The 17,118-nt window shown below is 44.1% G+C and overlaps 1 protein-coding gene across 1 annotated transcript; it reads left to right on the top strand.

Annotated features, from left to right (window-relative positions):
- The first annotated feature begins 1,171 nt into the window (after positions 1-1,171).
- LOC135157362 (cartilage intermediate layer protein 2-like) lies at positions 1,172-10,353 on the top strand. The gene is made up of 5 exons (XM_064112605.1): positions 1,172-1,190; positions 2,459-2,568; positions 3,684-3,885; positions 4,447-4,757; positions 7,237-10,353. Exons 1-5 carry the CDS (start codon positions 1,172-1,174, stop codon positions 7,420-7,422), a joined length of 828 nt encoding a protein of 275 aa, XP_063968675.1. The 3' UTR covers positions 7,423-10,353.
- Positions 10,354-17,118: the final 6,765 nt, after the last annotated feature.

Here is a 17,118-nt window from a genome sequence, read left to right as displayed (position 1 = left end):
TTTGGTCAGCTTTCTATGGGGCCTATCCTGGACTATTACAGCTGGTGTTGACGATTTACGTGTAATTTCCCCATTCACCAACACCTACCCCAGGAATTGGGATAAACGTGATTTCAAGTTCGGTGCCGGTTCCGCGTTGTTGTTGATGAACTGTAGCTCACGAACAGGCGGGTAACACGATGAAACATCCCCGTAAAATTATATTCTACAGTTAAGATGAGCGCAGATCATTAGAGTTATATTCGTTTTAATGAAAAATAATATTTATGCTTTATGATTTCTGCAGTGATTTTAACCTTTGCATTCTGTACGAAAAGATTTTATTGCAATTTCTCCCCGATTTCACTTTTGTCTTCGAGAATTTCTCGCGTGATGTTGAGATGATCAGCAGCGCAGCGCAGCGCAGAGGCTTGACGTCATAGGCTATCGATAACACGATCGGTATCTTTCCTCTGAACCCAGCTCTTGTCTGTAGGCACAGACCCTGATTGAAACTTTGATCAGCAAGTATGTCTCCACGCAAAGACTAGCACATACAAAACTTGTTGATCGAGAGGGCTTTCAGTACACAAGGCATGAGTAGGCTGCACATTCAGACCCTTAACTCGAGTGAAGGGTTTGCACAGCAGACTAACCCAGCTCGGTGTTGGTGCTCGGTTCAGCAGCCTTTTCACGCTCTCAACACAGAACACCGTACTTGAAATCACCCAGTGTGTTCTCTCCTGTTGCATTGTTACGAAAGCTGAAATATTGACCTGTAATCCCGGGCCTGTAATTCCCGCTTGTGATATCTTACAGCCATTCTGTGACAGAAAAATGTTGTTCTGCAGCACATTACAAACAGCGGCGTAACAGGGGTCGGTGGCCAGGGGGGCAAGAGCCAAAAATTCCCCGGTCATATCATGGAACAGGCAATGGCGTCATAAGGCAAAAATTTTGAGGGGGCGATATGGCGTATCGGGCAAATATATATATATAAGCGAGCGAGCAAATTTTTATTGCAAAAATCCAATTTTGTGATAGATTTTGACATACTGTTAAAAAGATGATATCATATTTCACCCTCCTCTCTTTCCTTTTTTCTCTCTTTTTTTGTACGCCACGGTGAACAGGATTTTTGTTATGATTGTGAGAATCAGAGCGAAGCTCTATATGCTCGAGTGGGCCGAGTATGGCGCTTCTGGCAAGAAGTAGCTTAATATAGGTCCCGAGCGAGCGAAGCGAGCGAGATAAAAAAAATCACCTTTTCATGAGAATCTAACATGAAGATAGATTTTGACGTGATATTCAGAAAAATATAATACACTTTCCTTTCTTTCCTCTTTTTTTTTGTTTGGTTGTAGAACTTTTGGGGCCATGGTCCAACTCATCCATGTAACAGTGCTTTATGGGTGGGGTCCAGGGCAGAGCCCCGGAACCTCTTGATATCAAAGCCATTTTAAACCTTACAGATGGCCACTTATTTTAATCATATTGCGTGTTTATTTATATAGCTTTAACACAACACATAAATTCAATGCAGTTGTGTATCGTAATCATCCAAATATTGTGAGGAGCACACTATAGCAAATGTGGGAAAATTTGTAAAAAGTCGCCAGCGAGCGAAGCGAGCCAGAAAAAAAATGGCCTGTTAAAATGAAATTCTAATTATGTGATAGATTTTTACATCATTATAGCAAATATCATGTCATATATTTTGTTTTCATTCATCTCATTTCGCTGCCTCCTTTATTTTCTTTTATTTCCCCTTGGCTGTGGAACCACCCCCGGTACGCCAGTGCTTCAACGTAAAGCTTAATGCAGGAAGGGTCCATATAGGGGCCCGTTATAGAACCCATTAAAGGTTACAGATGAAGAGCCCCCACTGCACGGGGTCTTGACTTTAGGACAGAGCCTTTGGAGATTTAGCAAGTTTATGATAGACTTTCATACGACATTATGCTATATACCATCCATTTTTCTTCCCGCTCAATCCTCGGCAGCCCGGTAGTGTACGTTATCTTGTCCCTATTCTTTATTTTCCAATTTAGATTTTGGCTAATTCCATTCTGCCTTTATTTCCCGCTTTTGTTTGCCTTTTTGCCATCTTTAATTTATTTCCCTGTCTTACTAATCATGCTAATGTATTATATCGGGGCGAATTGTTTTTTCTCACTTGTTCTTTTTTCCTTCCTTTTCCCGTTATCTTTCCGTTTTCCCTTTTTTATGTTTTTCTTAGTTTTCTTTTCCCTTTTCTTTTCTTTTCCCCTTCCCTTTCCCCTTTTTCTTTTCTTTCCTTTCCCTTTCCCTTTCTTCCTCCCTTTTTTTCTTTTTCCCGTTTTTTTTATTTTCCCGGTGAGCTCCGCCAGGGGGGGGGGGGGGGCAGCTTGCCCCCCCTGCCCCCCGCCTGTTACGCCACTGATTACAAAGCAATCAATACTTATCATATTAATGTTACATCTCTTATGTACACTCCTAGACGCAGAGAAGATCGGGGCGCTTGTTGCAAAGCCCTACTTGACTGCCTGGTATAACACGGATGATCCAAGTGACGGTGTTGACATTGAAAACCTCGCATTAGTCCAAGCGGTGAGTATTCCCTGAGTACCGCCCCCTATTGACTGAGGAGTGTGTGTGTGTGGGTGGGTGTGCATGTGGGGGATACTCTAAGGCTTTATCAACATGAAATGATTAAACAGGAAGTTCGCCGTGAAGAAAAGTTGTTGCAAAATACCAGAAAAAATGATACAAGTTTGAGAAAAATCCATCAAAGTTTAAAAAAGTTATTAATATTTTCAGTTAAGTTTTTGCTTTTTGACGTGATATAGCAGCTACCCCGTATTATGTAACGTATTTAATGCGTCAATTTCAATTTCTTTTAATTGTTCATTGAGACAAAAATATTTTTCCTGCAGGGTGTGAAATAATTTTTCTATTGAATATATTAAAGGTACAATAAAAAACATTTTCAATTTTGGAGAAAATTACATTTAATTTATTTTAACTACACGATATAGGAGGAAACTGCTCGCATTATGTCGTCACTAACCAAAAATATCTAATATTTGTCTCGCCTGCATAACAGAGCAAGACTATGGGCGCCGCTTTTCCGACGGCAACGAAGGCGGCGTCGTCAACATTGAAATCTTAAACAAGACTAAGTTTTTGAAATGTTATCATAACTTAGAAAGCATATGGACCTAGTTCATAAAACTTAAACATAAAGGTAATCAAGTATTGCTGAACATTCTGCCTGAGTTTCAGGTCACGTGATTAAGGTTAAATGACATTTAGGGTCAAAGAACTTAGACCAGGTTTGGGTGAATCAAAGGTTAAGTTTTTGAAATGTCGTCATAACTTCGAAAGTATATGGACCTAGTTCATAAAACAATATAATATATAAAATACAAAAAAGAGAATAAAACATTACAAATATATAATAAGCGTAGAGAAAATGTAATCAACTATAATGCCACAAAAGAACAGAAAAACGGTAGAATGAAATAGAAGTACCTAAAAATGAAGTAAGACATTAAAATCAGTGAAGGATAAAACACAAATCATACAAACAGCAGATGCAGGTTAACGTTATTAAGCATATTATCGACTAACCAGAAAGTTATGGACATCAATTTAATGGATCATGTCTATATCATGCATCTATAAATCATGAGTCATGGCTTCCTTCAAATATTCATGGGCAGGTGGATTCTAATGTATGTGCATCGCCGACCTTCGTCGAGTGTCGGGTTCGAATCGCCCTCCTGAATTCCACGGATGCAGCCCAAGTCTTAGATGAGAATTGCACCAACCCAAATGCGGGACTCGAGTGTCGGGACTCGTCTCAACCTTCAGGGGTAAAGTGTTACGACTATGAGATAAGGTTTACCTGCCCTCCTGATCCAGGTAGGTCCATTCCCGTAGCAAATGATGGGAAATCATGTGGTGGGAAATAATATGGCGGGAAAATATGACAGGACAGATGGTAAAGCTAAATGTTGCCGATTATGATGAAAGTAATAGTAATAATTGAATTGAACTAACTTATTTCATTTCTTATCTTCACTTTCTATCATAAAAATAAAATATATAAATACAAGAAAAATTACATAAACCAATATACATATCAATCAATCATTTGGCAATGATTATGGACGCTGTTAATTAAAGTCTGAGTATTAAAAGACTTGATGAAGGTGACATAATGTAAATTAGATTGAGCTATTCAGAAGAAGCACCTCAGAAGGCCATAATACCTAAAAATAGAATGAAGAGGTTCTTATAAACAAATAATGATTTGGGTCATGAAGGCCTAAATCTTTAATATCCCTATGACTAAATTTATTTTATCCAATTGAAATCAAGGGAAGTTATCAGATAACATGCTCCCCGAGGTGTTTTGGCATCTCTTTGTGTGAATTCATACAAAAAATTATCCTGGAATTTTCTCTGATATCAACCCAACAGGTGCACTTCCTGAACCGAATCTCCATTGGGAGCTGAATGGCCGAACATCAGCTTCCGGTAAAGCCCCCGGATGGTGCGACGGACGACCCAAGTTCTACAACACCACAATCTACAGCAACACCCCGGGTGTAGCGGACGGTGCGGTGAACCCGAATGAGCATAGCACGCTTCTGCTAGAGGAGGGTCCGAGTTCCTCCAGACACGCATGCGCACTACGGAGCGCGGTAACCGGCCAAGCCAATCTGGGATATTTCTCGGACCACTGCATTAACAATCTCCAGTGCTGCAACTCCGGCGCTGGTGTTAGAGGAGTGAGTAAATAGGGATTATTCGCTTCGAGACGTACATAGAAAATCAATTGCCAAATGAACCTCATGACAAAGAACAACCAAGAAGTCTTTGTCAAAAATAGGTGAATCAAAACAGCAGTTGGTCCGTACTATTTTTCGTCATCTCGGAGACTTGGGACGAAACTGTTGTTCCGGTTCACCAATTTTCGACAAAGTCTTCCCAGTTGTTTTCATTTGACAGGCATTGCCAATACGTTTACCGTGTGCTTGAACCCTCCGTATGCCGCGCAGCAAAGACCCCTAATATTAATCTACACGAAAAATAATGAATTGCGGTTCTAGGACAATTACCCCCCGGACAACTACCCCCGGACAATTACCCCCCGGACAATTACCCCCCGAGGACAATTCCCCCGGACAATTACCCCGAGGACAATTACCCCCTGAGGACAATTACCCCCCGGACAATTACCCCCCGGACAATTATCCCCCGAGGACAATTACCCCCGGACAATTACCCCCGGACAACTACCCCCGGACAATTACCCCCTGGGCAATTACCCCCGAGGACAATTACCCCGAGGACAATTACCCCCGAGGACAATTACCCCCAATTAGGCCCTAAATGGTAAAATTACAAGGTGTTTTTGTGTGTATTATTCTTGGGTACCAAAATTACTAAATTGTAAACAATATGACATAATCAAATAAAGTGTTTTTTCCATACAAATTGGCAATCATGATAGTATACAATTTGTTTAAGGTGCCTTTTAAGGACTGTTTGTAAGAATTTGTAAAGAAGTAGGCCTTTGCAAATCAAAAAAATGTGACCGAGCAGCGTGAGCTGAAAATATTAATATTTAGACTATAAAACGGACATTTTACAGAGCACTTGAAAAAAAATGTTAATTAAAAAATAATAAAAGTTCGATATCCGAGATGAAATATGTTTTGTATATTGACTTCAAAACTTGATATTTTAAGCTCCATATCAGCAGATATGAATCTCATCGAAAAGGCAATGCGAGCGGGAAGCGTGGGCGAAAATTTTATATAGTGACATAAAAAGAAAGTCTTCCCTTCACCTTATATTATTCACTCCTCTTCCTCCTCTCATTTTCCTCTTCTTTTTTCTTCTATCTTTCCCCTTCTTTTTTTTTCTTTCTTTCTCCCCCTTTTTTTTGCTCCGTCAATTTTTTTCAGGGGGGCAACCCAAATCTCAGGGAGGGGCACGTGGATCAGCACACTCAAATTACCGGTTCCCTTTCATCATGTACATAGCTAGCCTCGGGCTTAGATCCATATCTAGATCCAATTCTTAAACACTTACCAAATTGTTATGTCATTAATTAAGGAAAATTGCTATATAGGCTAGACTAAGGCTAGAGCATAACTTTATCTCAAATCTGGACCTGTCTAAATCCTAATGCCGAAATGCCATGGTTATTGGAACTGGTTAATCATGTCAATTGCGAACTTCACGTTTACTAACGTTTGACTAATGATATCGAGCTTAGTAGCATTGGTTTAATACCCGGGGTTTAATAGGTCTAGTCCGTAGATAGAAATAGTCGTAGATCTAAATAGATTTAGTTTAGAACTAGTCTATAGTCTCTAGGTCTTGAGAGACTCTGATCTACACTGTATCAGCATTGAACGTAGCCCTATTAATTTTAATTTAACGTCAGGCACAAATTAACGTCACGTCAGTGCACAGAACATGCACATAACATTATTACACACTGCTTAATATGTAAACATGTACACGCGGCTAGCATTTACAATTGCAGAGTAACTCTTTTGATTAACAAAATTTTAGATCGAATTGCATTTTCTTTATCAGTCAAGTTTTTAACTTCCCGTGATCAAATCGGCAAATTAATTATTTGTGTTACTACATGGTTCTATATACGGACTAGACCTATTAATCCAAGCCAGGCTACCAAGCTCATTCGTCTAACGTGAGTAAACGTAAAGTTCGGAATTTTTAAAATATAAGTTATCTATGGTCCATGGCATTAGACAGGTCCAGGTTTAAGATGAAGTTAATGCGGTAGCCAGGCTAGCCCAGTAATCTAGCCTAGCACTTTGCCTTGTCACGAATGGCAATTTGTTAAGTGTTTACGAATTGGATCTAGATAGATCTAATTAGCCTAAGGCTTATGTACATGATGTAAAGGTACCGGTAATTTGAGGGTGTTGATTTATTTTTGGCAACGTTAACGTGAACGGCGACCACAATTAATTTTTGTAAACACGCGCAAGCGTACTCTTATTTCGAAGAGGCAAGTCATGAATATTTATATTGGCGTCCGGAACTGCGATGGGAAAAATAATTTCGTCCCTGGGACAGCATTGACCGACTTGCTTAATATGGTCACGAAATATGAAATAAAACAATAATACATGCAATAAGCAATACAGCTCTGAAATTAAATAGTTCCAGGGTTACTTGAATAATTATGCTTACGTTCTCCCTTTTCTTGTTATAATATTACAGATTACAGTGAGTGTTTGGATTAACGACCATTCAGAGAGCACAGCAAAGTTGCCCTTTATAGCTACAGGAGCTCAGCAAACACAGACCATGGGATTTTCGTTGGACAGTGAGTCTTATTACATTAAAATCGTTTGTTCTGAGGAACTCACACTTCCCGGGTTTATACTTCTCTTTTCCTTTTTTTGATATTGCTGTACTTGTTTAGGGGTTCAATTCAGGGAATACTTGCCAAGAATATTGTTTTGTTTCCAATACTTGTTAAGGGCATGCAGGGTTTCATCACACACAAATACTTGTTAAGGGGTACATTTTCAGAATATGGAAAATACGTTTTTAGGGTGCTTTCGAGACCCCATGGTCGCGCATGGTATCCACTCGTCAATGGAAGTGCCCCCCCCCCCCCGGGGAAGTGCCATAAATGTGGATGTAGTTTGTAAATGACCGGGTGGATGTGGAGATCATGATAGACTCGAATTTGACCACGAAATCGTCAGCGAGCGAAACGAACGAACAGGGATTGTTAAATGGATCCGAATCGGGAAGCATGACTTAGCTTCCAACCGAATCGGGCGAGCGCAGCAAAACGATCAAATCGGGCAAGCACAATTCGCCGTGGTCAAAACGGACGAGTGCGAATCATCGAGCTGCAACTGCACTACTTCATCAGTCAAACCAAAGCCGTACGGAGCAAACTGAGCCATCGAAACAGGCAAGCGAAAGTTGTCGGATGTATCGGCCCAAGATCGACTGTATAGGGCTATGCTCATCAACCTCATGTAGATCTAGGCCTACTAGGAGAGTCGTATGATTAACATCACTGAGATTCTTGCTAGGTTGGTTTTTACGGTTTATTTCCAAATCGTCAGATTGCCAACTCGTCTACTACAATTTGGTCTATCATCAGTTCGTCAACTCACCACATGGTCTACTTTCAATTAGTCTAATGCCATTTCGTCTAATAACCAGTTGGTCCAACTATTAGTCCATATATCATTTGGTCTAATAAAACTAACAATTTTGCAAAATTAAGAAAATGGGTATTGCACCAACTGGTTATTAGACGAAATGGTGTTTAGACGAAGTGATGATTAGACCAAATATCTATTGGACCAAATAGTTGTTAGACAAAATGTTGATGGACGGAATGGCATTAGACTAGATGAAGGTAGACCATGTGGTGAGTGGACGAGTTGGCAGTGGATGAATTTGCAATTTACCGGTTTTTACTACCCTCACTTGACTCAATACAAATGTAAGAGTGTTCAGACTGAGACAGACCTAGTTCAACTGAATCTACAAAATTAGAGGCGGAATGTTTAGTTTCAAATTCAGAGGACTTGATATCTTCAGACGCAACATTAACGGAATTCAATAGCTCATTGCATGCAACCATATTAGACTGACTCCCATCAAAGAAAACACAAGATCTTGCTCATAATCCCCGGGGACTATGGCGACTATGGCAATGGGCTTTATTACCAATTCGTCTAATGCCAATTTGTCCAATTGCCGTCTACTCGTCTACTACCATTTGGTCTATCATCAATTCGTCTACTCACCACTTGGTCTACTTTCATTTAGTCTAATGCCATTCCGTCTAATAACCAGTTGGTCCAGTAGCCATTTCGTCCATATGCTACCATTTGGTCGAATTAAACTAAAGTGTTAATTGTGCAAAATGAATGTAAAGAAAATGAGCATTAGACCAATTGCTTATCAGACGAAATGGTAATAGACGAAATGGTGATTAGACGAAGTGATCATTTCACCAAATGTTTATTGGACCAAATGGTTGTTAGACGAAATGTTGATGGATGGAATGGCTTTAGACTAAATGAAGGTAGACCATGTGGTGAGTGGACGAATTGGCAATTTACCGGCAATGGGGTCTGGCCTAGACACCACATGCAGCTAGGATCAATATCACCACCAAGCTCATAATGAGTAGACTGATCTCGATCTACACGAATGTTCTCGCACACCAGAGATTCGCAAATTTGTTATAAGAGTCTTATTGCTCTTTCAAAAAAGCCATAAGAAATGAAGACTTAGCTGTAATATCATACATTGCTCTCATCCTCATTCTACACTCAATCAGGGAATGTAACCAAATATGTTCTTTCTTTCTATTGCATTTTTATCATTATGTTCTATCATTAATGAAATTGTACTTTAAATTGAGGAAACACTTATTCAAACCAAACTAGAACGAACTGGTTGCTCGATCCTCCGACCAAGAAAGCATATCGATGCCGAGCTTAGCGCGGACGCCCGACATCACTTGATTTACTATGATAGATGAAAACAGAATCATCCCTGAATGTGATAGGTCCTTGTGATCAGATACCTAGCTGGTCTAACCAAGGACCTACTACAACTCCATGGTCTAACGGAGATGTCATTAGCTTCCATAAATGGGGGGGGGGGGGGGGGGCACCAGCAATGATTCCAGCATTCATGGCTTCATCCTCAACAACCAAACCATCAAATTGTAATTCTAGGTCATCACGGAACAGTGAGAAATAAGTGACGCCAATCACTTTTGTTGTATGTTTAGGTACTGTTTCAAGGTATATCATCATCTCATTAATCACTTTCTCCAATATCTCTGCCGTTAATTCGCTGATTGAATTCATACATGTCATGTCACACGCACTCCTTATCTTTACTGTCACTTCTTTCTGTTCATAATTGCAACCATATCCACCAATAGCTGGGAAATAAGGGGATGTAACTGAGTTACAATGGTTGGAGTACTGCTCAGGGCTCCCAAAGAAATTTGAAAACCGAATTCCATGACTTTTCTATGACTAAATTGCTGATTTTCATGACTTCTCGTGGGATGTCACAAAACTGGGAAAAATTGAAAATTATGAACACAAATTATCATAGCTAAATGGGTTCCTGTACCGTTTGTCTCTATCCAGTAGATGCTGAATCAGCAATGTTCACAGCTGTGGAAAGAGCAGAACAGGAAAAGTAGGGTTTAGAATCCTCTATCTCCCCCCAAGCCTTTGGCACGATGAGAAGTGATGAAAAACGAGTCAGTGGCAAAGATGAAATTCCTGTCCAAAAAGCAATGTCTATTTTGAAAGGCTCCTCCAAACAGTTATCTTCAAAAAGTAAAAGAAAAACAAAATGTAACGTCCAAATAACCGCAAACACGAACACCAGCAGGAACAAAACGGGTAAAACAGAAACTCCAAGAACACAAAAAGGATGTCATAGCACGTTAGAGAGACATCTCGTAATCTGAGTGCCATGCAGGTCTACTGGCCCGACGGAGAGATCGCCTGGGCGAAGGAGCTGGGGTGGCAGCAGGAGCGATGACGTCATCCTAAGGTGATGGAGTAGGAGGAGGTGGTCGAGCAGCCACCGGAGGGGAAGCTTCACGAGGAACCGCAGCTGGCCGGCCAGGGATGACAAGACATCAACAGGGTGTGGTTGGCGGGAGCCATCAGGTTGATCCGTCACCGGTGATGGGCAGGCTTTGGTGATGGGCCCAGGTTGCTGTCAAGGAGTGGGCGCAACCGGATATGGGGATGGTAGTCCGCCAGACACATCAGTAGGTGTCAGGATCGATGGGACAGATGGGGTGTTCGGGTAACTCAGGGCACGAAGGTCATCTTCAACCGTCCTCGGCGGCAAGGGCCGATGGACCGGAGTGTAATGCTGTAGAAACTTGCGATTCCTTAGTGTGATCCGGCAGGATCCATCAACACGGACTAGGTATTGGTCATGCTGCCGTACTTAAATCACCACGCCGGTCTTGTCCCATTTCAGAGGATGCGGACCTGTTTGGTTCTGAACGCGGACGTGGTTGCCAACAACAAGTGAGAGAAGCCGTTTGTGTTCCTTCCAGCGTTCTGCTCCCTTCATCTGACGGTTGCGAAGGGCCTCTTCCCTTGCCTGTAGGGTCTCACACCAGGTGTTGTGTGGCTTGTATTTGCCAGGGGCAATAGGAATAAAGTCCTGGATCGGGTGGCCAAAGACACACATGGCTGGGGAGAGCTTCGTGTCTCTGTCCGGGGTGTTGCGATACTGAAGTGATCCGTATCAAGGGAACAGTAGTGCCCGTGTTGCTCATGATGAGGTGCTTGATGATCTTCACATCAACCTCAGCTCGACAGTTACTGTGGGGAAATGCAACAGAGGCAAGACGATGATGGATGCCCCAATCCAAAAGGAAACAATGCGAAGCTCCCGCTGTGAACTCAGGGCCACCATCGAAGGTGGCGCAGACACAACGGAGACATGTGATGAGTCCATTCGCCCCCTGTGCAGAACGTTCGACGATTGGCCAGTTCGAGTACCTGTCCACTATGACCAAATAGTTGCATCCTTTGTAATGAAAAAAGTCTGCACAGATACACTAAAAGGGGAAGGCCGGTGAGATCAGGGGAGCCGGCGGTGCACTGGGATTGGATGTATCCGGTTACACTGAGTGCATCCTGCACGTAGGGCTCTGATTGCGGGGGGTGATGCCAGGCCGGAAGACAGAAGCTTCAGCACGAGCAGTCATCTAGGTAACCCCTTGGTGAGCAGCATGCAGGTGGGTCAAGATTTCATCCCGGAGGGAAGGAGGAATGAGTACACGATCATTGGAGAGGATAACCCCATCAACCGATGAAAGTCCATCGCGAAACTGGAAGTATTCACGCAGTGGGTGCGGAAATGCATGGCAATGCGCAGGCTAGCCAGACTCGATGAGTTCAAGGAGGGTCTGCATGTTGTCATCACTCGCTGTTGCAGAACGTACTCTATCCCATGTAACCGATTTGAGGTGAATAGAGTCCAAAGCACACATGGCAGAGGATAGTGTGCAGACTTCAACAGAATCAGTGTAAGGGTCCGAAGGCTGCCCATTAGCGTCGGTGAGTGCAGGAACGACAGCGGCATGACACCAACCATGGCTACGTCATCTGGAAGGTGCAATTTCTCTGCCTTGCCTGTAGGGTGGCGAGAGAGGCAATCTGTAGCTCGGTGACGGACGCCAGGGACATGGAACATTCTGAACTTGTACCGCAGTGTCTTCCCGGGGGGGGGGGGGCACTCGACCAAAAGAGTAGTGGGTATGTGCCGCGGGCGAGACAAAAAATGGGGGCCTTGGAGCGGGCTTATTGTAAAAAAGAGGGTCCTCGGAACGGGCTTCGGAACGACAAATGTTTGTGAAAACGGGGGTCCTTGGAACGGGTCGCCTGCGTGTGATTGCGTATTCATCCCTATGGAACGGGCATACGTGCATGCAGCTATAGCCCGGCGGCACGGGCGCCGGGTGCGCTAGCGCAGATGCGATTGTCGGACAGCGCTCTGCGGCCGCTTTTCACCAAAACTGCGGCTCATTGTAGCAGATCAATAGGGCCGGAACGGCGTAACGGAAAATACGCGAAGCTTTGGAGCGGATTTCTTCTTTTTTTCTCGATAAGAACAAAATGCTATGCTTTGGAGCGGCTTTCTTTGTTCTTTTTCTCAATAAGACAAAAATGCTATGCCTTGGAACGGAAATTTTAGTGTAAAAATGGGGGTCCCCTCCGCGGCACATACCCACTATGCATTATATACTGAGTGCCCCCCCCCCTGGGAGTGTCTTCTCCTTTAGATTCCGCAAGCGGGGATTAGGGATCCCCTCCAAGGCCATATCACCAAAAGTCTTGAGTAGTGGCTTGTGGTCAACGGCAATGATGAGATCCTCGCATCCCAAGACGAAGTATCGTGCCTTGTCAAGGGCGTCCACTATTGCTAGTGCCTCGCCTTCCACTGGGGCGTAGCGGGATTCAGCAGCATGAGTATACTGACTCCCTACAAGTGTTACCTTTCAACCTGTGACACAGCAGAAGGGGATTGTGCCATCGCAGGTGCAGTGTTTCTGCAGAAGCCAAAAGCCAATGCCATGCTTAGACCAGTCCGTTGCCAGGCAGGTCATCTTGCTGGTGTCAAATATCCTCACGCCATCTTCGATCTCGCCGGCAATAACAGCCTTGGAATCTTCAAAGGCACTCTGGAGGGCAGTATTCCACACGAATGGCGTACTGGGCTTCAGGAGCTGACGAAATGGTAACATCTTCTCTGTCATGCTGAAGGCATACGATACTTGGTTGACAAGCCCAAACCATGACCGCACATCAGTTATATTAGACGGTGCTGGGAAATCAAGGATCGCCTGCAGGTATTTCTGGCATGGCTGGACACTGTCAGTACCACAGATGTCTAGCCACTCGACTGCTTGGAAGAAGCTGTCAGCTAATGTGTCAGCCCAGAGTAAGACGTCATCAACACACTTTGTCTTGCTTGGGATGGCTGATACAATCTCGTCGTATCGCCTGGTGTAGCCGTCACCAGAAGTGATGTATCCCCTGAGATGCGGTTTTGTAGCGGTATCTACCCCAGGGTGTGATGAATGTTGTGAGATGGCGATCTTCCTGGCAGATTGGTACACTGTGGTAGCCATTCCAAACATCACAGATAGTCTTCTTCTTGCCGTGTGAAACTGACCTCGCTTGGAGAAAAGGGGATTGAGTGTGGTGTGTCTAGCGGGTTGCATGAGCATTGAGGGCCTGGAAGTCGACAGTCCTTTTTGGTTTGCCATTCTTCTTGGCACACACAACCATCCTATGGCACCAAGAGACAGGCTCACCAACAGGTACAGGTTCAAGCACATCCAGCTGAATATCGTGATCTAACCCAGCCTTGACTGCATCCCGTCAGTGGAGTGGTACAGGCACAGGGGTGTGATGTGCGATAGGCTCTGCATCGGGGTCCACCATCAGTTTAAGGGGAGGGCCATCCATCAGGGGCAGTGGTTGGTGTTCGCAAGTGTTGAACGCACTACTCTTGTAATAATCAAGGAGGTATTGCTGGAGCTTGGCACGGTTGTCCTCCGTTGCCGGGAAAGGTAGTGAGATGGGAGGCGGTGGGGGCAATCTACGTTGAGGGTAGTGACAGGCACGTCTTGTATGAGGCCCCTCAAGGACTGCAGCCGTTTCCGGCAGGGGCGGGTCTCGTGTCGCACCCAGTTGTGGGAAACTATCTGAGATTATTCCAAGGCCAACACAGGCTTCTCGGCTGAGGAAGAGCTGAATAGAACTATCTGTGACGTAGGTAAGCTGTCTCGTCCGGATGGTATGGCCTCGGGCACCCGTGCCAGACAGACACAATGGAATGGCCACCAAGAATCCTGACGCCCCCTTTAGTGGCAGTCCGCATCTTCATACTGACAGGGATGAGGTCCCGTTGACGTAATCCAAGGCGGCGAACTATCTTCATGCCGGCCAAGCAGCTCTGGCACCCTATGTCAGCCATAGCAGGGGTAGATTGAGGCATCGTAGGGGAGGAGAGCCGAAATCCAAGAGCTTCGTAGTCATTAGGGACAACCAGAGCAGTCACATCTACAAAGGGTTGCGGGGATCCATGCTTGGTATAAACGTGATGATCAAGGGGAATGCCATTGCCTCCGCAGGAGTGATCATAGCCATGAACAGAGCAAAAAGAGTCGGAGGGAGACTTTTTTGTTTGTCCCTGCTTCGGCGTACGTTCTCCATGTGGTGGAATCTATTACAGTACCTGCATTTGTGTCCATAAGCATCACATTGTGTCTTACGGACGCGAGCAGGGGCACCCCGTCCATGTCCCTTCTTGCCACAGTAGTTACACAAGTTTTGGCCTTGAGGTGCATTTGCTTGGTTTTCCGATATGAGTTGCTAGCGGAGTTCACGACGTGAGCGTCCAGGAGGGATGAAGCAGAACGCTTGCCGGCCTCCTTCGCCTCGATGAACTGGAAGACATCTTCTAAGTCCATGGTCTGTTCTTGTCCCCCAAGAGGTCGTGCTGAATCTCGGGGTCAGCGATTCCCCTGGTCAGGGCATCCCGCAGTATCTCATCAGTGTAGTTGACATCCATAGAGCAACCAGGGCACTTAATGATAAACTTACAGATCCCTGCTTGACCACGTAAGCGGGCCCCGAAGCTGCGGACTGTCTCATCCCGGTCCTGACGCATGTTATGTAGCGCCACTCGAGCCAACATGGTGTTTTCCTCACACACAGCGAGCCTCTTGATGGCTGCCAGCACCTCTGCTTCAGACTTGGTAGTGAGGCTGACGCCAGAGGATCTTGTAAGGTCCTTGCGAAGAGGCTCATCGCAGCATTCAAGGAGTTGCACGACCTTGTCCTTGCCAGAAATCTTGGTAGCCTCCACATAATCGGACCATCGAGAGGTGAAGTAAGCCCAGTCCTCGCTAGTACCGGCTGCAACTATGGTGGGCCTCTTGACCTTCTCTATCTTGGCAGCAAACCCTGTCCCAGCAGAGGCGTGAATTGTGGAGTGGGTCGTGAGCAGGGCAGCAACAATAGAGGCATCCAAATTCGGCGTGGCGTAGTCGCAGCCTGGAATTGGGCAGGATACGGTAGGCATGGTGGTAGCTAGGCAGGTTTGAACACAAAAACTGTAAACATAAATGGGTTCCTGTACCGTTTGTCTCTATCCAGTAGATGCTGAATCAGCAATGTTCACAGCTGTGGAAAGAGCAGAACAGTAGAAGTAGGTTTTAGAATCCTCTAATAGCAGAGTATGATCACAGAGTATGAAAGTTGCGAGACATGACAAACTGGAAAGCTGCCATAGCAAGAGGTAAATGCAATTTCATGACTTTTCCATGACTTTTCACAAATTTTCCAAAATCCCTGACTTTCCATGACCACAATTTGTTCCAGGATTTTCCATGAGTGTGGAATCCTGACTGCTCCATTCTACTGTAAACTGCCGCACTCTCTCGCGAGGCTGTGCCCGTGGCCGCGGACACGCCCACATGTATTTTCGAGCAACTGTTCACACTCTACATGAATATATGGGCGCGTTGTGGTTTAGTGGTTCTGACTCTCGCCTTTCAAACAGAGGGTCGTGGGTTCGAATCCTAGCCATGGCTTGTTTTCCTTCAGCAAGAAAGTTATCAACACTGTGCTGCACTCGACCCAGGTGAGGTGAATGGGTACCCGGCAGATTTATTTACTTGAATGCACTGAGCGCCGGTGATGGAAGCTCTAGCTAAAGCCGGGGCAATAATATCAGCGCTTTGGATCATCAGCCCAAGAGCGCTTTATAAATCCAGCTATTATTATCATTATTATTATTATTATTGTTATTATTATGATTATCATCATATTTTTCACACACTCAAAATGCAACAGAACTCAAACCTATCACCGTTAGTCTAACCATGGACTTACGCTGTAAGTCCATGGTGTAACCACGGATGGGGGGGGGGGTGGGGGATTCATCCCCCGCACTTTTCAACACAGAAGCGATTTTTTTTTAATTATCAAATGATTAATACTACTGTTCATGCCTGGATTTATCTTTAAATACAGTAAAAGTGCTTGAATTTGCCTGATTTTGCATTCTGAAAACGCATAATCTCTCACGCGGTCGCTCCGTTCCCGCGTTCGACCCATTACAGGAATTCAGCCATGACAACCCTTACGTTTAGCTTATTGCAAAGGTTTAATCCGCTATCATGAGGGTATGGTTATGATAAATCCATTTATGAATTAAATAATTCAAATGACTTAAATGTATTATTTGCGACTATGATTATAAAATAATTATAATAAAAAGTGCTTAAATACACTGGCAAAGGGGGGGGGGGGGATATTCATCCATCATTTTTTGGAAGTTAGGAATAAGTTGTACAATAAAATATAGGTCTATACCCCATACTTCAAGTTTATTGTACGACGAGTTACTGATGATGTTGATCAAATCATGGCCGTTAATGAAACATTTATGCTTGTTACGACATCAATATTCCGTGGCCAAATAGTCATGATGAATAATGTCAACTATATGAATTCAACGTTGCATCATCTCCCAATATATTCTTGAATATTA

Source organism: Lytechinus pictus, chromosome 17 (assembly GCF_037042905.1).
Source record: "Lytechinus pictus isolate F3 Inbred chromosome 17, Lp3.0, whole genome shotgun sequence".
NCBI classification, from domain to species: Eukaryota; Metazoa; Echinodermata; class Echinoidea; order Temnopleuroida; family Toxopneustidae; genus Lytechinus; species Lytechinus pictus.
This window is presented reverse-complemented; position numbering and strand designations above follow the sequence as displayed.